Raw genomic sequence first — 26,898 nt, 5'->3', positions numbered from 1 at the left:
CTGCTGGAGTGAGACGGAGATGTATCTTATCACCGCTTCTTTTTCTAATCGTAATGGATGAGATTCTGACTGAATCGATCAACTGTGCACCGAACCGAAGATTGCCGTGGAATCCTTCAACAATGGAGCAACTGAATGTCCTTGACCTGGCTAACGATATTGTTTTGCTCGCCCAAATACAACCGGATGTGCAGAGCAAACTCGACGACCTCACCGAAAGCTTCAAGGCAGCATGTCTCAAAGTCAATCAAGGGATTTTAAACCAATTGGTTCATTCATCCCCATCCCTCGGAAAGACCGAGTCGATGGAGATCAACACAGGAAATCCCTCTAGTTTCATGGTAGCGGGGCAACAGGTTGAGAAAGTGGAGTGCTTCCAGTATCTCAGATAACGCCTGATGGTGGTACCAAGAAACACATCGAAATCCGGATCAGAAAAGCCCGATTTGCATTTGCGAGTCTCCGGAACATCTGGCGCTCACGTCAGATATTTCTACGAACGAAAATTTGAATCTTTAACTCAAATGTTAAATCCGTATTGCTGGACGGGTGCAAAACTTGGTGCACATATGCGGTAACGACGCGAAAACTGCAAATTTGTAAACCGCTGCCTGCGGAATATCATCCGCATTTGGTGGCCTGACAACTGGATCTCAAATGAGGAACTACATCGCCGGTGTCATCAAAGGGCGCTAGAAACCGATATTCGGGAACGTAAGTGGAGATGGATTGGGCACAAGCTGCGAAAAGATGAGAACGAGAGGCGCTTGAAGGAATCCAGAAGGACTTCGAAAAAGAGGCAGACCCAGAAACTCGTGGCGGCGAAGCCTAGCCGCCAAAATACGAACTGTCGACGAGAGTCTTGACTGGGACCAAGTGAAAACGCTGGCTCCGGATCGTTAACAGTGCAGGTCTTTTACCACGGCCCTATGCACCCTATGCGGTTAAGTTAATGTGGCCTGAGAAGATACAGTAATTCTAAGAAAATCGAACATTTTGGACGATTACAATTCAAACTACAATATCTTAGAAATGATACAACGCCCATTATTGAAATTTTACAGAGGGTTTGTAGAGGCCATGAACCTAAAAACGTGATTTCTATTGAATTTTGGACGAATGTTTCCACATCACATTCAATATGTTCAACAACCGCTAAGTTTATGTAAATCAAAAACTTAAAAAAATATCAATTCTGATTTATCTTTTTCGCTATTACTTTTGTCAGACATTATTGACTAATTTGTGGATGGAAAAGATATTGTTCTCAAGAACCGTCCAAAATTCTATAGAAATCGTATTTTCTATCTGCCCCACGCGTGAGGTGACGATAGTTGAATCACCCAGACTCACTCGATTGCAGGAGTCGCCTAAGTTGAGAAACGTTACTTTGTTTCGCTTGGAACTTTGGGAATGAACCTCTGTCACTTCACTTACACCGACTATCGGAATAAGGTGACTAGAGACCCGTGACGGTAAGGTGATTCAACTATCGTCACCTTACGCACGGCGCATAATAAGGGCTTGTATCTCAGTTCACACATGTTTTAGAAGGCTCAAATTTTGTGAAACTATAATGTGATTGTTACGCAGAAAATTTCAACAAAAAATATCACAGTAAAGAGTTACGGAAGTTCAAAGTTGAAGTGACCGTGCGCGGATTCCCATTTCTACAGAATTGCGAACGGTACGTTTATTTTTTTTAAATTTATTTATTTATTTAATGTCTTTGATAGAAACCATACAGACGTATCTTAAACTAAACATGAGTTATGTTCTAGGACTACGAATATTATTTCTAAACACTTCTTTGGATTGATTAAAATTGAAAACGTTAGACACTTCATTAAAAACACGACAACAATTAAGCATAGAGTTATTTTGGGCACAAACTGTGCGACTAGATGGAATCCACAAAAAGTTCTGTTGACGTAGACGTCTCGCTGGAGCATGAATGTGGATGCTTTGTAGCAGTAGAGGACAGTCAATATTGTTCATCAACAAATCAAAAACAAACATTCTTTGGATGTATATTCGTCTGCGTCACAGGGTCTCAAGACTTATTAGATTGCATCTTTCGGCATACGGTGGCAGTCGAACGGCATCGTTCCACGGCAGTCGACGGAGTGCAAATCGTAAGAACTTCTTTTGTACCCTTTCTAATCTTTCAGAGTGTACTGTTTGATGCGGCGCCCAAACTACCACGGCGTATTCAAGAACGCTGCGCACCAAGGCGCAGTAAACCGCTTTAAGACAATATACATCCTCAAACTCAACAGTGTTTCTACGAATAAAGCCAAAAATGGCAAAGGCTTTTGCGGTTGTGGCAGCTATGTGTTCTGAAAAACTCAGTTTCTGATCAAAAATAACTCCGAGATCTTTAATCGAAACTACTCGTTCCATTTCTGCTGTGTCCATTTTGTAGGCCAAAAGAAGTGGAGTTCTTGCTCTGCAGAAAGTTATGCATCGGCATTTACTGGCATTAGCTTCCATCCCATGAGACTTGCACCAGTCTAAAAATGTCGAGATGTCGGCTTGAAGTGCTGCACAGTCCACTGGTGATTAGATTTTCCGGTAAATCTTAAGGTCATCTGCGTACATCAATTTAGAGGATTTCAGTAAACAAGCAAGATTATTAACAAAAAGGATAAAGATAAGTGGTCCTATGTGGCTACCCTGGGGAACACCGGAAGAGACGTCAAATGGCTGAGATCTGATTCCTCGTAGATTCACAAATGCTCGTCGGTTTGTCAAGTAGGAGTAGAGCCAAATCAAATGCTTTAGAGAAATCTATGTAAATGACATCTACTTGTTGCTTTTTGCTGATAGCGGTATGGAGTGTGACAGAGTAGCTCATCACATTCGAGACCGTTGACCTTTTTTTCATGAAACCATGTTGGTGTTCGGTTATTATTGGTTTAGCAGCGTTGTAAAGTCTCTCGTAGATAATTGACTCAAAAACCTTTGACAAGCAACAGAGAATCGAAATAGGTCTGTATTTCTCCACGCTATGACTGTTTCCCGATTTGTGTATTGGTGTTATAGCGGCCGTCTTCCAAATGCTAGGGAAAATACCTTCGTTAAGTGACCGATTGAAGATGATTTGCAGTGGTTCGGCAAGTGATTCCGCAATGCCCAGTATAAGACACGGCGGAATGCCATCTGGGCCTGGTCCTTTCGACGGATCGATAGTTTTCAGAGCTGTCAAGACTTCATGCTGGGTTAGAAGCGGCTGAGGAAGGTTGATGTCAAATGCAGCCAATGTTGCGAAGTTTTCGTTAATAGCAGGTGGCATTTGTGTTGAATAAACGCTCTTAAAAAAATCTGCAAAAAGGTTTGCAGATTCACAGGCAGTTTCGGAGGAGCGCCCGTCAAACGATATTCGTTTTTTTTCTTTTTCTCGGGATTTTCATCCCGAAGGATGATTCATCCCTCAAACGATATTCGCGATGGAAAGCTGCTGGTACGACGTCTAGACTTGATAAATTTCCAGAATTCAGAAGGATTGCTTTTCACTTCCCTCTCCATATCATTGACGTATCTCCTGAAAAGAGAGTTGCGTAACGCTGAGTAATTAGCTTCCGTTGATGCTAGATCGGCTTTGTTTGCTGCTGTTTTATTCAATAAGTATCGTTTGCGTATCTGGCGTAGCCTGTTTCATAAACGACGAAGGTCGGCGTTCCACCAAGGTTGCTTGTACGACTGATGTTGGAAAGGTCGTTTCTTTGGAGTGTGAAGCGCAACTATTCTTAGCAACTGTTCGTAGAAGATCGAGACAGCTCCATCGGGACAAAGGCTGCCAATAAGCTGTGACCAATCTATGGATGCTAATGCTTCTATTACGAGGCGAAAATTACATCTTCTGAAATCGAGGTCGAGATGATATTCGTCTTCGATAACAGCATTTTCTTAAAAGCAATCGAGTAAAACGACATGCGGTTGGTGATGGCGGTCAGTGTGGCAAGATAGAATTCGGGGGATCCACAATCTCAGCTATCTCAGGTCTGTTGGAAAGATAAGTCAAGAACTCTACCGTTTGTATTTTCACTTGAGCACATTTGAGATAGCCCAGCAGCTCGTAGCTATATTGCATAAACAAATAAGTTCTAAAATCTCAGTAATTTTTTTTAGGTTTTATTTTTGACACTTTGCCAGCATTATGGCATTCGTGTCTAATTATCTCAGTAAATGTTAGAATGTGCCAGATTGGTATTTTATTTCAAATTTCAAAATTCCTAGTATCTAATTTTTTTTCTGGTCAAAATAAATGGAAGAACTTATTCCGATTTATAAATATCGTTAAACTGGGATTTGTTTTAAAGTTTCGCAAGAAAAAAAAATGTAATATCTGTACCAACACGTGAAAAGGATCTATCTCCAAAAGTAAACAAAAACCATTTTCAGTACCTCATGATAGGCCAACAGTTGCCCTACTTAACGGTAAAACCCTTTTGAGTAAATAATATTCCGTTACATTGAAAACTCAATTTGAGTAAAGGATCTTTTAAAAAAAAAAACGAACACACACATATAGGATCTCAGTGAAACTTCATGTTTCTTTGAAGAGATCTAATTTACTTAACTCTAAGGCGTACATCTTTCAAGAATATTATGGCTAGCATTTAACAAATGCTAAAACCACCAGACCACAGAAAGAGTACTATATGTGCCGTGATCGGGATTCGATCTCATGGACTCTGGCTTAGAAGACTGGAACGCTATCCTCTAGGCCACGACCGGCGGCAAACATTCTATAAACATTCTAAAACCAGAACTGCCATCACATGGATATACACCCTTTACTCCGGATCAATTTTTCGCTACTACTCCACAAACAAACTCAAAATAATCAATTCGACTCTTTATGCAACATAAAAACATAATTGTAAATGTATGCGAGCTTAAAACTAAAGCTAAAAATAAGAAAATAGCAAAGGGTGTATAAACAGGTTAGACAAAATATTACGTGAGCTAGGTTCTACCTACGATAGCGCGTTGTTTTTTTCATGAAAATTGATATTCCCCTATTCTAACATGGGATGCTTTTTAAAAATCGTTTGTCTTTTATAAAAACCAAAAATTTGAAGTGATTTTTAATTAGGGATTTAAAATAGGTTGTATTTTTTTCAAACGCGTTTTTCTTGATACGCCATATATGGAGATAGATGCTTTTTATGTGTTGGTAAAGATTTGACACTTTATTCAACAGAAAAACATAGTTACAAATGAACGCGAGCTTAAAACTTATGCTAGAAATGAGAAAATAGCAAAGGGTGTATAAACAAAGGAGACAAAATATTACGTGAGCTAGGTTCTATCTACGATAGCGCGTTGTTTTTTCACTAAAATTGATATTCCTCTATTCAAACGTATAGAGGATGCTTCTAAACATCGTTTGTCTGTCATAAAATGCAAACATTTCAAGTGATTTTTAATTAGCGATTTAAAATAGGTTGTATTTTCTTCAAACGCGTTTTTCTCGATTCGCCATATATGGAGATACATCCTTTTCACGTGTTGGTACAGATATAAATAAATACAAAAAAAAAACAGTTTTTGCTTTCACAGTCTATAAGAGCAGTTTCGCTTCTTTTTTTTAATAATTCGTTTATTTGACACGGCTCAAACCAGTTTCGCTTCTTACTAAATGCAAGACTCAAAAGAAATGTCCTGATTAATCAACAAATACCTCTGAAATGACTCAAATTTACTCAAAATTTACCTTAAAAAAATAGCTTAAAAGCAACTCAAAACAAAGCTCAAAACTAATCAGAAAAACAAATGCATTTTATTTCAAATTTCAAAATTCCTAGTATCTAAATTCTAGTAAAAAACAAATGTATTTTATTTCAAATTTCAAAATTCCTAGTATCTAATTTTTTTTTCTGGTCAAAATAAATGGAAGAACTTATTCCGATTTATAAATATCGTTAAACTGGGTTTTGTTTTAAAGTTTCGCAAGAAAAAAAAAATGTAATATAAATAAATACAAAAAAAAACAGTTTTTGCTTTCACAGTCTATAAGAGCAGTTTCGCTTCTTTTTTTTAATAATTCGTTTATTTGACACGGCTCAAACCAGTTTCGCTTCTTACTAAATGCAAGACTCAAAAAAAATGTCCTGATTAATCAACAAATACCTCTGAAATGACTCAAATTTACTCAAAATTTACCTTAAAAAAATAGCTTAAAAGCAACTCAAAACAAAGCTCAAAACTAATTCAGAAAAACAAATGTCTAAAAAATGTCAAAATTGATAAGAATTACATCAATGTAAAAAATCACAAAACAACATGTTTCGAATAATTCGGCCAGCGGTCTCTAAAAAAGCTGTGAAAAAATACAAAAAACAAATTAAAATACAATTTACAAAAATTATACTTAATAGAAAAATACACCAGAAAAAATATAAATAAGAGCTAAACACTGATTAGTTACCCAAACCTGTTATCCGTATCAAGCTCAAACATTTCAGGAAAAAAACTGTATGATGCATCGGTACCATTGGCATTGAGAACGGATACAACAATACCAACCCGGCTCTGCTGGGATGAGCCATAACTAATTAGTGAAAGATGAACCTTCTCCGTAGCAGGTTTGGGAAAACGAGAAAGTTATGCCCCTTTTTATATGTAGGTATGTTCTCAGCTTCCCAGAACTCGCTCATTTACTGGGATGCTACTTGGGTTTATCCATGCATGAGTGTGGAATGCAGAAAGCATAGAAGGAAAGAAAAGATTACCACACATTAAACTGTTTTTCCTTCTTCTTTTGTAAAACGGAACTCCTACAACACAGTACAATCCGGAAAAAAGTTAAAACTTTTGGAAGCTTTAGAATGGTTACGTTGCAAATTTTGAAGCTGAAACTGAAGGGTATTGTAGAGAAAAAAAAAACAAACAAATCTAAAAAACAAATCTGAAAAAAATCAGGCTGTTAAACGTAACAAAAAAGTACCAATTATGCATGGTATTAAATTAGATTTCATGAAAGTTTTTCGAGTTCTATGAGGCCAGTGAACTATTTAACAGAACAAATTTGTTATCAGTGTTTCACCAGCATAAGCTGGCATCCATGTTTCAGAGTTGGTCAATGCATTTTTTTTAACTTTAGGCAACCATTGGAAACATAGGAATGGAAAGAACGGGGGGAACAGCAGTAATAAATCATAGGGCATCCGACAAGTTTTTTTTATAGAGATTGATCATCTTCTTTTTCTGCTGATACGTTTTTGGAATTGTTTACGGAAGTTTCAAGACAAATAAAGAATTTTTACTCTAATTAGTTTCCAGTAGATTAGAATGCGTCGTATTGATTTGTACGGTGATTGCATTCACAAATCCTTGCTACTTATACTCAATACCTTAAAGCGAGAGCATAAATTAATCCAATGTCTCTACTCCAATCAAAAGTAGTAACACATAGGTCTTCCACAATCCATGATTCACTCCACTCCACTCGCCTGTGTTTTTATTTGTTCCTACTGTATTCCTTCTCATGGAGGAGCGGAACTCCAAATGGGTTTCCAGAATTCCGAGAAATTTCCGACCCAAATTAGTCACTTCGATTCGTTTTGATACACCACCATATCCGTCTCATCAATGAAACTCATTGATATCGTCCTGGTTGAGCATATTGTCGAAGGTCCAAATACCAAAGATCATAATTATTCTGATATTCTCCCACACAAAGGGTCAATTGTCGAAAAACACTCCCAAGATTTTTCCCGTTCCAAAGGCACTTGCATCGAAGCAGCCATTTTGATTTTTGTTTACTACACTGGATTCACATTCACGAGACACCCCCGCGCTCGCAGCTCTCCAGCCATTCCACTTCGTTCAATACACCTAATTCGTCCACATGAGAGCATATCGACTCAGCCAGCAGGCCGAATTTTCCTCCGCCTGCTGTGTGCGGTGCGGAGCCCTAGGAAGCACCCTGGGAGCAAAAAAAGGTCTGCTTTCAAGATTGCTTCGTTTTACAGCTCTCGATTCTTCAAAGCAAATCCAATCACCACACCCGCGCGTTTCAATGTATTCCGAACGACTTTCAGCTCAAAACCCACCGTTTTTCCACTCTAATCCAATAACCCAACTCACCGTCTACCGAATTGCACCGTTTTCACAAAATATTCAAGTACTTTTGACCACCGGAAAAGCCACTTTGAAAAAATTCGTCAACCGTTCGCGTAAAAGTTGGACTGCCTGCCAACGAGCGAATGTTTTTTCTGCGGTGGCTCTGCGAAGAAATTTTACTCCTGGCCCTGGCTCGCTCCTCTAATCAATTACACAAACACCACCGAAGGAAGTTGTAAATTTTGAATGAGATCGAGATTTGTATAACGCACACTAGCGCAGTTCATTCGCTATTGAACAGTGTAAAAATTATAAACAAACGCACACTGTCCCACTCGGATGTTTGAGTGTGCGTGAGAGAGACAGTTTTCGCGGAGTTTTGACAGCGCGACAAATTGCGCGAAAATTTTATAACGCATAAACGAGGGACCACATTGTTTTCAAGAAATGGAACATCATTCAAATTTTGTTCTTGAAAATTAACCCGTCGTTTCAAAATGTAACAAATCAAGCGTGAGTTTTCAAAAGGACGTATGTAACATCAGACAAAATCTGAGAAAAAGGAGGGATAAAATTATGTTAATATAAATAAATGCTATTTAAAGCTGTTTGATCTAGAATCAAGTTTTATCATGGCAGCTGTAGGAAAAACAATAATGTTTTAATTATAGGTTTGAGCATACTGGATTTTTTGCTGTTTCCTAGTGAATTTGTTAAAAAAAATATTTTACACCGTATTGTTGAGTTTTTTTTTCACATACGCCATAATGATTCGTCGTTGTGACAGTTTAATATTTACATACACCCTTTATGATTCGTCGCTTGGACAAATTGTTTTCATTATGCGTCAAATCAGATACGTCGGTTTTTTCACATCATTGCAGATGCGTCAGATATCATTGCAGATACGACGGTTTGCTGCGATCCTATCTGCTGTGTGTGCGATATTATTTGTTTTGACAGATGCGTCGTTTTACCAAAAAGAGGTGTAAAGAAGAATTTCGAAAACACTGAGAAAAGATGACATAGGTCGTTTGTATATTTTTTTAGCTAACGGCATATTATTTTTTTTTGTACAAACAGTTAATTCATACAGAAGAAAATAAAATTTACTATACCGTGCAAACAGTAACTCAATTTGTTTACTTTTGCGACATACGTCCTTTTGAAAACTCACGCTTAAAATTTGCAACAATTAATGTATGAAAAAATGGAAAAATCGCATTTTATTTTACTTTTTTTTTTAGATGTACGCATAATTTCTATCTGTTTAAAATAATTTTTCAGGAAAAATAAAAAATTCATGAAACGAAGGGTTAAAGTTATTACTTTATTGGTTTTGCTTCAACTTAAATAAAAATCAAAATTTATATTTTTTAAAGCTATAGCTGTATACATATTGCAATCTATTTTATTTACTTTTTTTTTAATTTTTTTTAATTCGATGTTTCTTAGTAAAAGCAAGTTTGTTCTGTTCCTATTGTAAAAGTCAATTTGTTTCAAACTAAGAGTCAATTCAAATAAACAAGCTTTAAAAAACAACATTTAATGTTGTAATAATATCACCTTTTTCACGTTAAATAAAGCCAGGTAAAGATTTTTTACTATGAAAAAACAGAGGATGTAGACTTCCGTTTACCAGAACTTTTTCCGAGATCTTTCCTCAAAAGAGGACCTTCTACTTTGTAAAAAAAATTATTGAAGCCGATTGAGACTTCCACTGCTGTTAAAAAAGAAACCGAATAGAGTTATCTTTTTCGATTTAGCTTAAAAATTCTGCTTATGAAAAAGTGCACCATCAAATTGAGACCTCTACAAATTAAAAATGGGCGGTTTGAGATTTCTATTGACAAATGATGACCACAGATTGAGACTTCCGCTGGTTGAAAAAAAATGTAGCAAATTGAGATTGCTAGTTATGAGGAAGACTTCTGGAGATTCATACAAAATAGGCAGATGCTCGTGAAAATCTGCAACAGCGAGTTGCGTCTGTTTATGAAAATAGCAATTTTTTGCAATCACTATCACTTTTCATGAGAAGGGGATTTTTAAAATTTAGTCTTGAATGTGATAAGATTAAGAACTAGTAAAATTTTTTATTTGTTGTGCCAACCTAACAATTCTATTGCTAGTATTTTTAATTCAACAGATAAAGTGCAGAAAGTGCGATGAACACAACACGCTCACAGGACTTATCCTAAACTTTCAATGGTCAAACTCCTCCTGGATTTCCTCTTCTTCACTGTCCATGGTGACTGTGGACGAGGTGAGCGGCCGCTGCACCCGCCCTTGCGTTACGTACGGCTCCAAATTGATTCCCGTCTCGATGACCAGCTTATCGAGCAGTGCCTTTTCGATCAGCTCCTGTTGATACCAGTCGGACTTTTTCTGCACCAACTGTTTCAAATAGAACAGAGCCTCCGAATACTGACTGGTAGAAACCAGGCATTCGATCAGCATCGCCAGCAGGTCCCAGACACGGATCGGTGGCGCAACCGATTCTTCTAGTTTGACTTTGAGAATTTTAATTGCCGCCAGGTATTCTCGTCTTTCGATCGCGTCCTGAAGTTCGATGACCTTGCGAACTTCCATCATGGCCTGCTGTAAGGTGTCGTTGATTTTCTGTGAAGGAGGCGTGGCTCGGGAAAGGCACTTCGAAGCTTCTTGCAGTGCTTTCAGGGCTTTGTCGTAATCTCGGAACTCGTCGATTTCGGCCTGGGCACAGTTGGCATAGAAGTTAGCCAGCTGATTGTAGGCCTGACCTTTGGTGTAGAATGTGACAATGTTTTTGAGGATTTTCGAGTCGCTCTGCCAGTTGAGGGCTTGAAGGTAGTTAGCGGCCATCACGTACACCTCTTTCTGACGAGACATTCCGGCAAAGAAGATGATTTTATCGGTGTCACCAGATTTGAGGAGGCTCTTCATGGCCCGTATTTTGTCGCCAGCTTGGGTGAATTTTTTGGTGGCCGAATGGTAGTCACCTTGTTCCTGGAGGATTTCGCCAAGTTTTATTAAGATTTTTAGTCGATCTTCGTCAGGAATTTCATCCTTCGTCGGTGTAAGGATTTCGGAAAGAGTTTCGGTTAGCGGAACGGAATGGTCGGCAGCAACCGTTAGAGCTCGTTGCAGTTGTCGAGCGCTGGCCAGCAGTTGAACAGCTTTGTAGTGTTGTTCTACTCCGATGAAAAAGTCTGCGCAACGGTTGACGAGTTCTGGATCGGAATTACCATCCAGTTCCGATGCGATTACTTGGAGCGATTCGGGTTGTTGAGATTTGAAGGCCATTTCGACGGCTTTGTGAAGCATTCCTGCTCGATGGTACAGTTCAACAGCGCGACGGTAATCACCATTTTCTTCGAAATAAGCAGCTGCCGAAGCTTTATCACGTGGTCTGGCGGTGCAAGCCACTGTCCAGAGATCGTCCTGAAGATCATTTTCCTTACAAATGCGAACGGCGTTTCCATAAGTTTGAGCTCTGGTGTAGAACTGTATAGCTTCGGCAACCTTGCCACTGTTTTCGTAGTACCTTGCCAAATGATAACAAGCGGCACGATCGCCACTGGTCCTAGCAATTTCGTCAGCTTTACCAACTTGTCCGATGAAGCATAGGATTCGCACCTGAGAGAACCAATCCTCAGATTTCTGGTAGATTTTGAAAGCTCCCTCCATATCGCCGCTACTCTCAATGTACTGTGCCCACCACTTAAGCAGGCCAGGGTCTTTCGTATTCTGCATGTACTTTTTGAGAGCGGAAGGATCATCCATGAGCAACTGGCTTACGTTGTGAATTAGATTGTTAGTTTTCTCGTAATACTGGATGGCTTTCTGAGTTTTGCCATTTTCCTTCAGCCACTCGGCGTATTTGTAATAGGTGTTTTTAAGATGCACCCTGTCTAAATGTTCAGCGATTTCTAAGGCTTCGTCAAAACGCCCAGCTGCCTGGTAGAGTTTGTTCAACAGATCATACCGGCCGACCTTCTTGTACAAAGCTTCGGCTTCAGGAATCATATTTAATTCGATCGCCAGAATCGCAACCCTAGATTCATGTTCCAGCGTTTGATCTTCCATTGCTTTTCTCAACGCACGAACCGATCTCGCCTGCTGCAAATGTCCCAAACAAACCTTGGCAACATCCAACCTCCCGGTGTTAACGCACAGCTTCGCCAGATTCCTCCAAACGGTATCGGATTTCAACGACCGTATACAACTGAATGCCTGGTCCATATTCTCCTGGGCTACGTTCAAACTAAAATTCAGTACCATATTTCGGGTAGCCACATCACAATCTTCCAAGCCTTTGAAATCCCTAAGAGGGATCCGTTCTATCTGATTCAGCCTTAAAATAACAACATGTGGAATGCACAGGTTAATCAGTTGGTCCCCGCTTCCCAGATCGATCGTTTCCAATTCCTTCATCTGCGACTGTTGATCAATGAATAAAAGCTGAATCTGGGATTCAGAAATATGAGATCCTTTATTTTTCCCACCCGGGATGGTTTTGGTCTCGCATGCCAACATTCGCGGGTCATCACTGTCCCAATAAAACGTGATTGGCAGATATTGTGTCACCTGCTGAGTTCCTTCAACGCCGTCCTTGCGAAGAAACTCAAAATGTTTCACGCTGTTACTCTCCAGATTCCACAGGTACAGTTTACCATCGGGCAGTAGCTGCTCATTGGCAATTGTAAAGGCCAAATACGTTCCATTGGCATTGCTCTTGGCCATAATGATCTCGCCGAACTTTTCAAACAGATCGTACGCACTCTTGGGCGGTTGAATCAGTTTCAACTCGTGCCGCGAAATGTCGAACAACTTGACGTACCCATTGATGGTAAACACCGTCAAAAAGTGGTTTAGCAGATCCGCACCAATTGGTTTGCCCTCGTTATCGCTGAAAAAGATCTCCTGATAGATGACTCCGCTGAGTGAGTAGATTTTGACCTGGTCCGAGCCCAGAGCTACGACATTTTGCTCGTAAAGATAAATGGCGACACAGTCCACCAAAAATGATCCAGCAGGAGTTAGCATCAACGATTCTCCATCGTAATCTGACACGGATGCTGCCGAGGAAATCATCGATGATCCCCCGCCTGCATTCCCTACTCGATAAATCGACACGGTTCGGCCATTGGTAAGCACCAAACTGATCTCATTCAACGCCAGATTGATAATGGAATTGTCACTTCTTACGGTCGCAGTTCTGAACCTTGGACTTTGTCCACTGGCCACCGATGTGCTTTGTTGGACCAACTCCAGTTCGTTGGATTTTTTCTGAGTAGCCCACAGGTTTCGCGTGTGACCTGATAACAACGCTTGTTCCTTCAAAATGTACACATTCGACAGACAATTTACCATCATGCATGGTCGATTGGCATCGGTAATACCCCAGGTCAAACTTTTAATGGTTCCTCGGACCGGTGTTACATTCGTAAGTTGCCATTGCTTCTCTGGATAATCGTACGATCGAATGACGTTCAACTTGCGCCACGTGTACAGATTGCCCTGATTTGTCCCTGCACTCAAAGTTTGATTTTCCTTCGAGTACGCCACGCAGGTGAAAACTTCTACCGCTGGATTACGATTCATCCCTATTGCCGCAGCACCTGTGTCATTTAACACGGATCCCACTCCACTGGTAAGCTCCATGGAAAGCACGTAGTTGTCGTTGCTTTCGATATCCCAAATACGAACCGATAGGTCTCCCGTTAGGATAGCAAGGGCTGCCCCAACGCCGGCTACCCAGGTGATCGAGCTTTTGTAACCGGACGCTTTGACCGATCCAGACAGTTTCACCCGATCCAATTCACTGATCTGGCCGCTGCTGTCCACCTCGTAGTGCCCTATGGTGATGTCCTCCAGCAGAAGCACGATCGAGTCTCTATGTTATGAGAGATGGAAAGTGTTTTTCATTATATCTTACTTTAGCCATTTTTGTCAATAAATTTGGTATTTTATTTTCCGCCATTTTGGCTCTTTTTTATTAATTATTTTCGTATTTTTTGCATTTTTGTCAAACTTTTGTCATTCATGTCATTGTAGTGAATTTCGTATTTGTTATTCATATTTTCTTTTTTTTTATGTTTCAAAGTAATATTTTGTAATTTTCCTAATTTTTTGTGCTTATGATTTATTCATTTTTTTATAATTTTTCTCCCTTTTGTTAGTTTTGTGATTTTTAATAATGCTGGCTGACATATTTGATATTTTTGTCATGTCTGTATTTTTTTGTAATTTCTGTAGTTTTCGTAATTTCATAATTCCTGTATTCTGTCACTTGTGTGACATTTAGTTTTTTTTTATTGTCATTTTTAAGATTTGTGATTTTGCGCATTTATGTCATTTTTATCAGTTGTTTCATTATGTCATTTTTTGTGTTTCGAGAATTTTGTCATTTTTGTAAATAATTTTAAGTTTTATCTATCTTGTAATAGATGTTCTGTTGATCCTATTTATGAATACATAATTCAAAAGAATGGAAATCCCCAAAAAAAACTAAAATCTGCTACTGAGCTACTAAGATCTGGCGTTCACACTTTCGACAGCCTTGAACCGTAGTGTAGTGTAACATTAAAAAGTAAAAAGGCGTTTGAATCTAATTAGGTAATTAAACGTTACTTACTGCTTAGGGTGCCACAACATCTGAACTATCGGAATGCTGTCTCCGCGAACGATCTCGGTACACGTTCCAGTTTGATTGATAAAGTACAGTATCCCAGCCTGAGTGCATGCGTAGAAACAATAGTTATCCTGCAGCGAAGTCTGACCCAGGTTTCTGACTGCCGTGCGTGGCCTCCACGTTGTCAACGTGTCCAGAGCTGCTTCATCTCCGGCCACGGCGGCTCTTTAAAAAAATTATAAATTAACTTTCATATTCATGAAGCATTTTAAAACAACGAAAATAAAATTACTTAGCCAAACTGGTCAGCTCCCGGTTGCTGGCACTCTCGATCGATTTGCGGAAGGTAATGTGTAACAGAGGATCTCTAAGGTCATGATTGAACATAGTCAAAAACTGTCCATGGCCATCGTACCGCCACCCGGTCAGCACTCCCATGGCATCGGCCGTTATGACCCGACCTCCTTTTTCACTAAACTCGAGCAGCATGATCGGTGATTTGTGCGGCCCATTGATGGTCGTAAAGTCCCGCTTGCCTTCGAACCAGGCATGGATTTCCCCGTTCTCCCATCCACTCAGAAGGATTTTTTTCTCCGGATGCCACGTCAAAACGGTGGCCTGGGACGTCGAGTGTACCGGATATGTGACATTTCTCAAAGGGACACCCTGAAAAGAAAGAATCTGGTTAGAAAGATATTTAAACAAGCAAATGGGAAAAATTTACCGTGTCATCGAAAATCGTCACCGATCCTCCCCTTTCGTTGCTATACGAAGCGACGGCAAAAAGCGGTTCTATAGGATGCCAGCAGCTAACGGTACTGATGGCTTCGCTGTCCAAAAATTGAACTTTACTGTCGAAGTAGAGCGTCATTTCTGATCAAATGATTTTTTTACTCAAAAGTATCACTGACAAGCTGTAGATCTTCCTACAGTGAAATTTTTTATCGATTTAACATCCGAAGAACACTCAATGGTACATTTTCCACGGAAACGGGACACTTTTCATTCATAAATCGAATTGTTTACATCGGATGGTACAACAGAGGGTTTCCATGGTTTCTACACGTTCACTTCAATATTCACACGATCAAGGTCACCCGAGAATACGATTTCATTCATCAAAACACTATGGATTTACAACTATATTTTTATACGTTTGGTCTTTGAACGAACCCGATCAAGCTACAAGTTGTTTTCTAATAAGAAAAGGAAACTGTTTTTGCTTGCAGGCAGATATAACGGACATAATTCTGGCAAGGTGTTTCTGGTATCAGATCAGTAACACCTGTTGATTCGTATACGTGTATGTAATGGATTTCTTTTACAGAACACAATATGGGTAAATTGAACATTTAACCGGCAGGTTTTTAGTTGAATGAAATAAATTTGAAAAAAATACTCTATCTAAAATTAAAGTTTTACCAGATTTGACGGAAACTTTTAATGTAGGTACTAAACTAGGTAATTGGTTATCTAGAACTGAATTTTAAAAGATGAAATTAAATTTCAATTTTAAAAGTCATTGATGCGATTCGATTCTAATTTTTAAAATAACATCTAAAATCAAATTTAAATTCATTTTATTTGTTTAAGCATTTTCAATACCCAAAAAGAGTATAATGTGTATAGCACTAAAAGGACGCTTTTTACTAGCGAAATTCTTGTCGTTGGCATGTTTGTTGTTTATTTTTAATATCAGCAAGCTACGTATGTAATATTAAAATTTGGTTACTACCACGTGTCTTGAGGATATTATCTAGTATAATATACTATAGTTACTAGATTATAAATGGAATGTCGTAAGACTACTGAATAACTGGGACGTTGCTAGAAGGCAAGGCTTCTATTATTGGCGACCATATTTTGGTTTTTCCTGAACGTTTGTCTGGCGTGTCTATCTAAAAGGATTCTATATACAGACGATTTTTAGAAGCGACATTAGCTTTTAGTTTTCTCTATAAAAGGACCAATATAATTGAAACAAACACCATAAATACGTTTTTATGTTCTGAAACAATGATAAAATACAACAAGAAAAACAAAAGTTTAAAAAAAAAAAATTAAAGTACTAAAAAATGACAAAAAGATGAAAAATTAAAAAAATTAAAAAACAAATACAAACAAAAAACTAAAAATGACAAGAAACAACTAAAAAATGATGAAAAATTACAAAAACTGCTGATACGACAAAAACAACAAAGATTATAAACAAAACAAGAGTAGTGCAAAATGCATCAAAACATGAGAAAAAATGATAAAAAAATGACTAAAAATGGTCGGAAATTGACTAAAAATAACATTAACGATAATAAAAATAGTTATTTTGTAAAAATGAAAGAATAAAAAAATCAAGAAAAAAAATCGTTTGATTTTGGCAACACAAAATGTTCGGGCATGTTGCCAAAATCGAACGGGGTCTGTACATATTAAATTGTAATTGTTCCAATTTGACCCGAATTTCCCGTTAATAGATTTGGGTGCATTTCATCCTAAAAGTGAATGTTTGTTGAGTAGAGTGCAAATGCTGTCAGTTGAAAAAACAAAAACAAGTTCCATCGAATAAAAAAAATCCAACTAGAATTTCCAAACAGCATGATTACGACGGCAATCCGGATACCGTTACGCGGTTTAACTCGACCGCCGTTTGCCAGAATCGTCACATCCTGTCTACAAAATCGAACCAAACAGTTGAATACCCGGAATGTTAATGTGTTCAAGACATCGCCAGAAGAAAAAAGTACCCACAGACGACGATGGTTCAGTTCCATGAACCCAAACGACTTCCTAGCCACATCGCTGATCGATTCGGCAACCTACGAAGTGGTCTGCTCGGAAACCATCGAATCGTTGTGTGATTATTTTGAGGAACTGGTCGAAGAATGTCCCCACCTGAAGGCAGCCGATGTGACCTATGGGGTAGGTTCAATATTTGTTTTTGGCAAAATTATCACAAATATATGGTTCCGATTTTCATTTTAGGACGGTGTTCTGACGGTTAATTTTGGTAGTCCCTACGGAACGTATGTGATAAACCGACAGTCCCCGAACAAACAGATTTGGCTTAGCTCACCCACGAGTGGTCCAAAACGGTACGATTTTATTCCGGATAAAGATTCCGATGCAGCAACAGCTAGGGGTTTCTGGGTGTACAAACATGACGGGGTAACGTTGCACGACCTGCTACAGCAGGAAATTGCACCTATAGCGAAGAAAGATGTGAACTTCAGCTCGTTGCCCTTCAGTAAGGCTAAATAAATGAAAAACGGATTGACTCCGTACTAGTTTAGTTAATAAAAATTTCTGTTCAATTTGAAAACAGTTTTTGTTTTAAGTTTTTTTTTCGGAAAAATTTAAATTCCTGAAACTAAATCATATTAAACAATGAAAGTAAGGTGATATAAATTGAATTTAGAAAGTCCGTTAGCGTTAAGAATCACATTTTTTATTGAAATTAAATCGAATTACCTGTTTCGCCGTTGAGAAAGCTCATGATGCTCATCGTTGAGGCGCCATCGTTTTCCACTGCTTCCATGCCTTGTCCCGAGGATGATCCGTGTCCACCCTCCAGGAAGCTGATGTAATCTTCCTCCTTGATATCGCCGATCTTACTACCCGAGCAATCATCTGCCCCGATACCACCCAGACTTTGGGCAGCCGAAAGGTGATTTTCTTGCAACAGTTTATCGTACTCCTGAAAAATGTCCTTGAACTCGCGGATTTCGTTTTTGTTTTTGTTGGTTATTTCTTTGTAATAATTGTGCAAACTGGTGATGCTTCTCTTCGTTACCCCGTGGAATCCCCGCTCCAGGGTCACCACATCCAAACAAGACTCTGTTTCACGTCCATCGCTGACCAGCACATCCCGCATAGCTTCGCAGATCAGCCTCATGTACTGATCCATTCCATCGACTGCCATTATGAGTGCCGATTCGTTGATTTCGGAAAACCCGGCTACTCGCAGCAACCCGCAGATGACCTTCCGAAGAGCTTGCATCAGAACCGGCCTAGTTAGGCGCGGGTAGTTCTTCGGCTCCCCCCGGGTAAACTTGCTGTCGTGAGGGTTGACAAACCAAAAGGGCCGAGTTATTTTCTCATTCCGGCTGAGGTCAGCCGTGTTTGCGGGTGGAAAGTCAATATTCGGCATCAGCTGACAGGGGTTTAGTATGTAGCTGTAGCCCGATTTCGTCGAATAGGTATCGATCAGGGTTTGAATCATTTCGGTTTGGTTCATCACTTCAATGGTTTGTGTCACCAATGGATTCTTCAGGGGGATGCTGAAACAGAAAAAGGTGATGGATGTTCGTGAAACGAAAGAATTGCTGGGATTCAAACGATTGATATTGAAATCGATGAACTTTTCCAAGTTTCGGCTTAAGGTAAGTAATTAAAGTCCCATGTTCAAGAATTCAGATATAGTAAAACAGCAAACTTACCGCTTCTCTCTGGTGATTGTATAGGGTAGCTTTATCTGCTGGAACTTTTCCATTTTGGTCATCGGCAGCACGATTTCGCTGCTCTGAACTTCCTTCTTTCGATCGCTACCATCCTCAAAAGAACCCCAGTGTTTGCGCTTCATCGGGATGCTTTCTAATATGCTAAAACAACTATTTATTTCAATAAAATCGAAATTTTTATCTCGTTGAAAAAAATTTACGCACCAGAATGCTTCCTATTTGAATTTGAGAGCACATAGATCTATGTTTGTAAACATAGCGCATAACACTGACAGCATTTTTAAAGTCGGGCAAAACTTCAAAACACATTCGCATGCACGCCCATTCTCAAAAACCTCACTAACGAAAGGGTGTATTTCCACAAAATACGGATCATTTCATTTGATTTACATTTTAAAACCGTGGATAGTAGAAGCTATAAAACGCGTCATAATGGAAATGTAAGTAAAACGAATTCCCTTAAAATCGTAAATCAAAACTAAACCATTTGCCCTTCCTTTCAGAATAAATCCGAACGCTGCGATTCTCACCAACTACGAGGTTATGACGACACTCAAAAACATGAAGAATAGCAAGAAAAAACATGGGCTACATAATCTGGCTACCATCACCTACGAAACGGTGCAATACCTGGAGGGCACGTCTTGTCGGGATCAGACGAAGGAAGCCATTGGTGAGTTTCTGGCAGCGATGAAACCGTTCAATTTGACAAAAAACGAATGCCTGATGATGATTAATGATCCACCCAGTTCACCCCTCCACATCCAAATCATGATCGAAGATACGGACGAACGACTAACGGACGAGCAGGTGAACCAAATCATTGAATTGGCGGCGAAACTTCGCCCGAGGGAACCCGAAGAATCAGGGACCGGTCATCAAACTGAAGGTCAAGAGTAGCGCGTTCGCTGGTTGACAAGCATTTCTTATTTTGTTTTCTTCTTACATTAAGAACGGATATTGAATATTAAATATAAGAGACTTGGTTTAAAATAGAATATCGCTACGCAAGGAAATCCCGATTGTGTGTATCTTCCGAAGTTTACATAGGCCCTCCAAAATTGGTATGAGTCTATCGCTTTTGATCGCCCAGATCTTCGATAAAATCTTCATCGACTTCGGGCCATTTCTCCGGGATAACATCGAACAGGTCGTCCTTAACGTCTCCCTGGATAACGATCTCGTCATCGCCGGTTACCGAAGACCCACACGCGAACTTCGTTCCGAAGTATTTGGCCGCCACCTTCAGATCAATCTCGAAGGTGGCCAAACCAGTGACTACGGTCACCGATTTCTTTTTACCACGAGCGGACCGTGACAAACATACCTTTTTCGGTCCATCATCCTTAGCCTTTTTTGTCTTCATCATACCCTTACCGCCTCGCTTCTGTCGCTTTTTGTCCTCGTCACCTCCAGCTACGTTATCATCGCCATCGGCTGAAGCCGGAGCCGCAGAACCACCCTTTCCGTCAGCTCCTAGAATAAAATAAATCGCTTGAATGAAATTAATTAATCTACAATCCAACAAAAAACCAACTCACCACCAGCGGAACCGGTACCATCACCCACCGATCCTCCCAGTTTGATCCGCGCGAACTCGTCTGGTAGGTGCTTTCCTAGCCACTGTTTGCATTTCTCGTAATCCGGATAGTACTCGCAGTACTCCAGCGGCATCGAGCAGTTGCCACAGTACTGGACAGTGAGCGGATAGTTGACGCCATCCTTCGGCCCAATCTGGAGCCGTTCGGGAATTTCTCCGACCATGGTTTCTTTAATTTAAAACCAAATAAAACGTCATTGACAGAAAAATTCCTCGCAAATTATCTGGGAAAACTTACCTGAGTTATTGTTCCTTCAATTTAACAAAAGTCAATTAGAATATTACTAGGAATTCTTTCAATTTTAGCAAAAGAGGCCGGAACAATAAGGATTAAGCGTGTAGTCGATTTTTGTGTCACCCGATCAAGCCACAAAATAATTTATGTTTTATACGCGTTTCTCTTGGGACAATACATTCGTTACTTGTACTACCCGAACCGTCGAGCTGTGGCGCGACCGTGGAAGGCGGATTTCCGGCCGTATATCAGAGATCTCTGCGGAATTTTCCTGTTTGGTGCAAACAAATCTCCTGCTTCTTCTTTCCTGCTTCTTCAAGCTTCAGTTAGGCAGTCGGCAGTGGTCCCAGTTTGCCAGACTATCTTACTTAACTAAAAACAACTTGGATCGTCTGTTGTACCTTGGTGCATTGGCAGACGATCTGGCCCGAGGTAAAAGCACCAATTTCACAAGCACTCAGTTTAGTACCTTAGCGCCTTTAACTGCAGTGTGGGCCCAGGTCAAAGCGCAAATCACCCAGCACCGTTGGTGGCTGAAGAGTTGTTCCCTAGCAAACTGCCCAAGCAACCAAAAGTCGCGATTTTACTTAACTCCGAACTCCGAAGTTCACATTTGGCTGACAAAATGTATTACGGGAACTTCAGGTGACTCTTGTCGCGTAAAAGTTACTCAGGAACTTCCATAGCCCTTTGAAAGGTTAAACTATCGATAACGGAACTTCTAAGCGCTTTTAATGGAACTTCTTTCAAGAAGGTCGATAACGTTCGCGTAACATTCCGAAACGCACCATTAAGATACTTGAAGGTGTTTTAAAGAACCTATATGGGAAATCTAAGCGACATGTCAGAAATATGTTTTTCAAGAAGGTCGATAACGTTCGCGTAACATTCTAAAGCGCATCAGTAAGATACTTGAAGGTGTTTTAAAGAACCTATATGGAAATTCTAAGCGATATGTCAAAAATGTTTTTCAAGAAGGTCGATAACGTTCGCGTAACATTCTAAAGCGCACCATTAAGATACTTGAAGGTGTTTTAAAGAACCTATATGGGAATTCTAAGCGACATGTCAAAAATGTCTGTCAATTTCTTGTCATGGTATTTGTTTTGTTTATATCTGTACTGATATTTACAAATGGAGTTCAAGATTTTTTCGAATTTTTCTTACAAATGTTAAATAAGATATTCGAATAAATTTCTGATGATGCAAATTTTTGTTATGATTCATATTGTGTACTGAAAGTCCTTTGAACGAAATAAGGTACCTTCTATTGACCAACCCACTCAATCATCTCAAATGACATTAAGTTTAAATACTAATTATTACAGTGGCAATTAGCTATTGCTGGATTGGTCGAGAGGCTGGTGAGTTTCATTGCAACCTAGAGAGCAGCGGTTCAATTCTCTAGGCGTGTAAGCAGCTTTTGTAATCAAAACAATATAATTAAAATCAATGAGATAGACCATGATAGACCGGCAACCTAGCAATCTGACATGTGGTTGTCAGAGCAATCTGTCAATTGGATTTTTTTTTCGTCGCGTAGAAGTTTCTTGACATTCTCTTAGAAGCTGAAAAGCGTTCTCTACAGCCACCTAAACGAACTTGAAAGTAGCTTTAAGAACTTAAATTTTGGGCTGATTAGCATTCTCTTCAGACACAAACGAGAGCTGATTAAGCTTCTATGGCACCTTTTTAAGGGAATTCTGGTTGCTTGGGTGGTTATACTTTCTATGACCATTCACTAATTATACAACGTCAGTTAGTGTAGCTACGTATATGTATCATGAGTAACGAAGATATCTGCCAAGTCTGCAGTCAGACAAATCCACCCTCAAAAGGAAAACGTTCATCTAAAACAAGCAAAGTCAATTGGATCTGTTGTGATAGTTGCTTGAAGTGGTTCCACTACCAATGTGTTGGAATCAAAGAATCCATGGTTGATGCAATTCAAAATTTCTGGTTCTTCTGCAAACCATGTTCGATTCAAGGAAACTTGATTGCCAAGCCTTCTGTCGATATCGTTACCCAGACCGACTGTTCATCTGATGACATCAAGCACCTCCAAACTAAAATCGACGAAATTACCGTTAGTTTGGCGAAGCTCCAGACTGAGGTTGAAACCACTAAACTGAACAACATAAAACAAGTGGACTCTCTCAGAAACAAAGTCAACAAAGTGAAGCAAATCGACGAACAGCTGAACGAACATCGAAAATATGTTAACGATATAGGCAACAAAATCGAAATGATCGAGGTCGGAGCCAAACTGCTTAACACTTATTCGCATGACATCAACTCGCACAGACTGGCACTCAACAAAATCCCTTACCAACAGGGAGAAAATGTGCACACCATCGTTGGACAAGTCCTAAACTTCCTAGACGCCACGCAAGAGGCGTCTCACGTAACTAGCTGCTTCCGAATAAAAGCAAATACATCCAAATGGTCTGACAGAACTCTGACACCGACGATAGTTATCGTGTTCAACAGCCGAGAGTCGAGGAAAAATGTGTTACGGAAATACTTTGAAAAATTCCACAGTGCTCGCCTCAGTCAACTCAAAGTAGGCATACCACTAGAGTATCGTTTCACCTTAAATGAGATGCTCTCTGTCGGTACCTTTCGTATTAGAAACCTAGCGCTACGACTAAAGCAACAGAAAAGCCTACGCTCAGTTTTTGTTAGAGACGACAAAGTATCTGTTCTACTTCCAAACCACACCAAGTATACACCTGTGGAAAATATACCATCTCTCTTAGAACTCGTTAGGAACGACACCTGCTTGGACGAATCCATATTCTACGACGCAAGATCATCCAATGAGTCTACATCTTCGTTTGTTTAATAATCCTGCTGCACTACTACTACTGACGTTTCCCATAATACAATGCCACAAGTACAAAATAACCTACGTATAGGTCACCTTAATGTAAGAGGACTGGAACATAACATAGACGGCGTTAAACTGATTCTAGAAAAAACCCAATACCATTTTTTTGCTGTGACCGAAACTAAATTGAAGCAATCGTCCCCCTCTGGACCTTTGAGGATCCCATCATACGATTTTATAAAGCACTCTTTGCCTGCAGAGAGAGGCCGTAGAAGCAGAACATGTGGCGGAGTCGGCTTATATGTGAAAAAAGGATTGAAAGCGTCCCCAGTACTTAAATCTGAATTCGATCCCAACCTCCCTATTGCATCAAGAATAGAATTCCTCGTAGTACGCGCTCAAATCAATACCATCCAGATCGGAGTAGTAGTTTTCTATAACCCATCGAGCTGCAATCAACATTTCGGCAAATGCTACGAAGAGCTACTTTTGAAGACAGCAGATTTTGGCTTTGATCGTCTCTACATTGCAGGAGATTTTAACATCAATGTCGAATCACTCCAGCCTTCCACCAATCTGTCTGCTCTAAATCGGATCAATTCGTGCTTCAACCTTACTATACTTCCGACAGAACCCACCAGAGTGACTGACACTTCTTCAACCACCATCGACTTGCTAATAACTGATACACCACAACATGTCTTCAAATCGAAGACAATCGTTTGCACTGTCTCCGATCACAATATAGTTTATCTTCTGTCAGACATAAGAATGCCGCAACTCGAGCCGCAAGTGATACGTGTGAGAAACTTCCATAACATCGACCAGTCCCGCCTCCAAGCAGACTTTGAAATGTTAGATTTGGCCCCAATAATAGCTGCACCTGATCCGGATACCAAAACTTCGTCATTAACCTCCTATCTTCAAGCACTTTTGGATCGTCACGCACCGGAAAGAACCATGGTTGTTCGCGACAAGCGTACGCCGTGGATAACACATGAAATTTTAAGAGCAGTCAAAATCCGTGACATGGCATACTCACTTTACTCGAGGAATCCAAATCGTATACGAGGAAATGCAGAATGGGCCGACTTTGTAAGGAAACGCGACAAAGCCAAATCTCTCATAACAGCAGCCAAAAAAAGGTATTCAGAACAATTTTTCGACCCAAGCCTCCCAGCGAAAAAACTATGGAGCAATCTCAAACGAGAGGGTATTCATAACACCGCTAAGAATACCTGTAACAGCAATGAACTGCATGCCAACCAACTCAACACATTCTTTGCACATGGTCATCAACAACTCTCCAATACTTCTAACGATCCTCTACCATTGCAACAGCATACTGAGGGAGACATAAGGCTCAACAACCTTCCCCTCTTCAATTTTTCACCCACTTCTGTGGATGAAATCTGCAAAAAAATATTCGAAATTGATTCGAATGCCACTGGTTGCGACAGAATACCTATCTCATTTATTAAGATGCTCTGTCCGTTCATACTCAGCATACTGCATCACATTTTCAACAGCATAATTGAGGCCAATACTTTTCCAGCGTCATGGAAAAAAGCTATTGTCACACCAATTGCCAAGGTTCCCAACCCAACACAGCCGAAAGATTTTAGACCAATAAGCGTCCTACCTGCCGTTTCAAAGGTGTTAGAAAAGATTATGATGTCACAAATCACGCAACATCTGTGCAACAACGAACACTCCTTGCTTGCTTCCTGTCAATCAGGCTACCGTAAGAACTACAGTACAACCACGGCCCTATGTAAAGTTACTCACGACATATATAGCAAGTTCGATGATAACAACTGCACAGTGATGGTTCTAGTGGACTTTTCGCTAGCATTCAACTGTGTAGACCATCATAAACTAGAGCAGAAGCTGATGAACGAATTTCTTTTCTCACAACCTGCCTGTGACCTCATCCAGTCTTTTCTTGGCCAACGAAGTCAGGTGGTACACTGCAATGGTAGTTTATCCACCGAATGCCAACTTAACGATGGTACTCCACAAGGGTCATGTCTAAGCGCTCTTCTGTTCAGTCTCTACATCAACAGTCTGCCTTCGTCTTTGAAATGCCACTACCAACTGTATGCTGATGATCTTCAAATCTACATTTCCGGACCAGTAACTGATATAGATAGACTGGTAAATACTATTAACGAAGACCTACAATCAATTAAGGTATGGGCAAATACGAACAAGTTGTATCCCAACCCGAAAAAAACCCAAGCAATTATCTTCTGCAAAACCGGACAAATAAGCCCAAACAGTTCCATCCTATTCTGTGGGGAAACTATCCCCCTATCTAGCAAGGTAGTAAACTTAGGTTTAACAATGGACTGCAATTTGAACTGGGCACCTCACGTGAACCAAATTGCCATGAAAGTGTTCAACACGCTTCGCACCTTTCGACGTTTTGCACCGGTCCTACCACAACTTACCAAACTGAAATTGGTACAATCTGTAATTGTACCGATATTCACCTACTGCGATGTTGTCTTCTATCCCGGACTATCTGGAGCTCTACGAGAGCAACTTCATCGATGCTTCAAATCTTCAGTGAGATTTGTTTTCAACCTCAGAAGACGAGAAACAACAGCTAACGTACGCAAAACGATCTTAGGACATGACTTATTGTATAACTTTGAAATCAGGATCCTAGATTTCATGTGGCAAGGATACCAAGGCCTATTACCCGACTATCTCCAACAACATCTGCAAAGAGGGCAGCTAGAGAGGTCCCGAAGCTTCATAATCCCCAGGCACACCACGTCGAGCGGGAAAAGTATCATGGTGCACGGTGCGTCATGCTGGAACAGCATCCCCCTAGAAACAAAACTTAAACCTACCAGGACCAGTTTTAAGAGAACTGTTAAAAGTTATTATTCCAGTCTAAATGTGTTGTGATTACGTTGATTCTCCTGTGTAATACTTTCCCTGTACTCTCCTTAACCTTATGTATTACCAAAGAAGGCTATCGTTACTCAATAAAATTACAATTACAATTACAACAATTCGTCGAAGCTGCGAAGAAATCCGGCGGCCACGCAGGTTTTCTACCACAACACACTTTTGTTG

At 40.0% G+C, this 26,898-nt stretch overlaps 5 protein-coding genes across 7 annotated transcripts; 2 read left to right on the top strand and 3 right to left on the bottom strand.

Moving 5' to 3' along the window:
* Positions 1–9,598: 9,598 nt before the first annotated feature.
* Positions 9,599–15,959, bottom strand: LOC129739240 (intraflagellar transport protein 140 homolog). The gene is made up of 4 exons (XM_055730662.1): positions 15,414–15,959; positions 14,982–15,355; positions 14,693–14,914; positions 9,599–13,951 (listed from the first exon to the last, which is right to left on the bottom strand). Exons 1-4 carry the CDS (start codon positions 15,558–15,560, stop codon positions 10,279–10,281), a joined length of 4,416 nt encoding a protein of 1,471 aa, XP_055586637.1. The 5' UTR covers positions 15,561–15,959; the 3' UTR covers positions 9,599–10,278.
* A 1,247-nt stretch (positions 15,960–17,206) lies between these two features.
* On the top strand, positions 17,207–18,005 carry LOC129739133 (frataxin homolog, mitochondrial). Its single transcript, XM_055730531.1, has 2 exons — positions 17,207–17,605; positions 17,669–18,005. The coding sequence occupies exons 1-2, from the start codon at positions 17,282–17,284 to the stop codon at positions 17,942–17,944; spliced, it is 600 nt and encodes a 199-aa protein (XP_055586506.1). The 5' UTR covers positions 17,207–17,281; the 3' UTR covers positions 17,945–18,005.
* Positions 18,006–18,119: 114 nt separating this feature from the next.
* LOC129754399 (uncharacterized) lies at positions 18,120–19,484 on the bottom strand. Of its 2 annotated transcripts, none has more exons than XM_055750453.1 (3): positions 19,348–19,484; positions 19,123–19,293; positions 18,120–18,963 (listed from the first exon to the last, which is right to left on the bottom strand). In XM_055750453.1, exons 2-3 carry the CDS (start codon positions 19,263–19,265, stop codon positions 18,141–18,143), a joined length of 966 nt encoding a protein of 321 aa, XP_055606428.1. In that variant the 5' UTR covers positions 19,266–19,293; positions 19,348–19,484; the 3' UTR covers positions 18,120–18,140. The 2 variants fall into 2 exon arrangements, with proteins under 2 accessions (XP_055606428.1, XP_055606438.1); XM_055750463.1 differs by having other exon boundaries at positions 19,123–19,284; positions 19,348–19,427.
* On the top strand, positions 19,424–20,159 carry LOC129754420 (DNA-directed RNA polymerase III subunit RPC9). Of its 2 annotated transcripts, XR_008739024.1 has the most exons (3): positions 19,424–19,583; positions 19,647–19,816; positions 19,893–20,032. XR_008739024.1 is itself a non-coding variant. In XM_055750485.1 (2 exons), the coding sequence occupies exons 1-2, from the start codon at positions 19,576–19,578 to the stop codon at positions 20,041–20,043; spliced, it is 405 nt and encodes a 134-aa protein (XP_055606460.1). In that variant the 5' UTR covers positions 19,424–19,575; the 3' UTR covers positions 20,044–20,159. The 2 variants fall into 2 exon arrangements, 1 of the variants encoding a protein (XP_055606460.1); XM_055750485.1 differs by having other exon boundaries at positions 19,647–20,159.
* On the bottom strand, positions 20,048–26,898 carry LOC129754409 (density-regulated protein homolog). The gene is made up of 4 exons (XM_055750475.1): positions 26,836–26,898; positions 20,982–21,068; positions 20,685–20,912; positions 20,048–20,619 (listed from the first exon to the last, which is right to left on the bottom strand). Exons 3-4 carry the CDS (start codon positions 20,905–20,907, stop codon positions 20,216–20,218), a joined length of 627 nt encoding a protein of 208 aa, XP_055606450.1. The 5' UTR covers positions 20,908–20,912; positions 20,982–21,068; positions 26,836–26,898; the 3' UTR covers positions 20,048–20,215.

This window comes from Uranotaenia lowii, chromosome 1 (genome assembly GCF_029784155.1).
Source record: "Uranotaenia lowii strain MFRU-FL chromosome 1, ASM2978415v1, whole genome shotgun sequence".
Lineage (NCBI taxonomy): Eukaryota > Metazoa > Arthropoda > Insecta > Diptera > Culicidae > Uranotaenia > Uranotaenia lowii.
Note: the sequence above shows the minus strand (reverse complement) of the source record. Positions and strands in the feature narration are given on the sequence as shown.

Excerpts from the sequence above, each read along its gene's own strand:
- LOC129739240 (XM_055730662.1), bottom strand. The coding sequence starts at position 15,560 with ATGACGCTCTACTTCGACAGTAAAGTTCAATTTTTGGACAGCGAAGCC. Across the intron at positions 15,356-15,413 it reads TGACGATTTTCGATGACACG|GGTGTCCCTTTGAGAAATGT; the intron begins GTAAATTTTTCC and ends CTTTCTTTTCAG. Across the intron at positions 13,952-14,692 it reads ATGTTGTGGCACCCTAAGCA|AGACTCGATCGTGCTTCTGC; the intron begins GTAAGTAACGTT and ends CTCATAACATAG.
- LOC129739133 (XM_055730531.1), top strand. The coding sequence starts at position 17,282 with ATGATTACGACGGCAATCCGGATACCGTTACGCGGTTTAACTCGACCG. Across the intron at positions 17,606-17,668 it reads CAGCCGATGTGACCTATGGG|GACGGTGTTCTGACGGTTAA; the intron begins GTAGGTTCAATA and ends TTTTCATTTTAG.
- LOC129754399 (XM_055750453.1), bottom strand. The coding sequence starts at position 19,265 with ATGAAGCGCAAACACTGGGGTTCTTTTGAGGATGGTAGCGATCGAAAG. Across the intron at positions 18,964-19,122 it reads ACAATCACCAGAGAGAAGCG|CATCCCCCTGAAGAATCCAT; the intron begins GTAAGTTTGCTG and ends TTTCTGTTTCAG.
- LOC129754409 (XM_055750475.1), bottom strand. The coding sequence starts at position 20,907 with ATGGTCGGAGAAATTCCCGAACGGCTCCAGATTGGGCCGAAGGATGGC. Across the intron at positions 20,620-20,684 it reads TGGTACCGGTTCCGCTGGTG|GAGCTGACGGAAAGGGTGGT; the intron begins GTGAGTTGGTTT and ends ATTTTATTCTAG.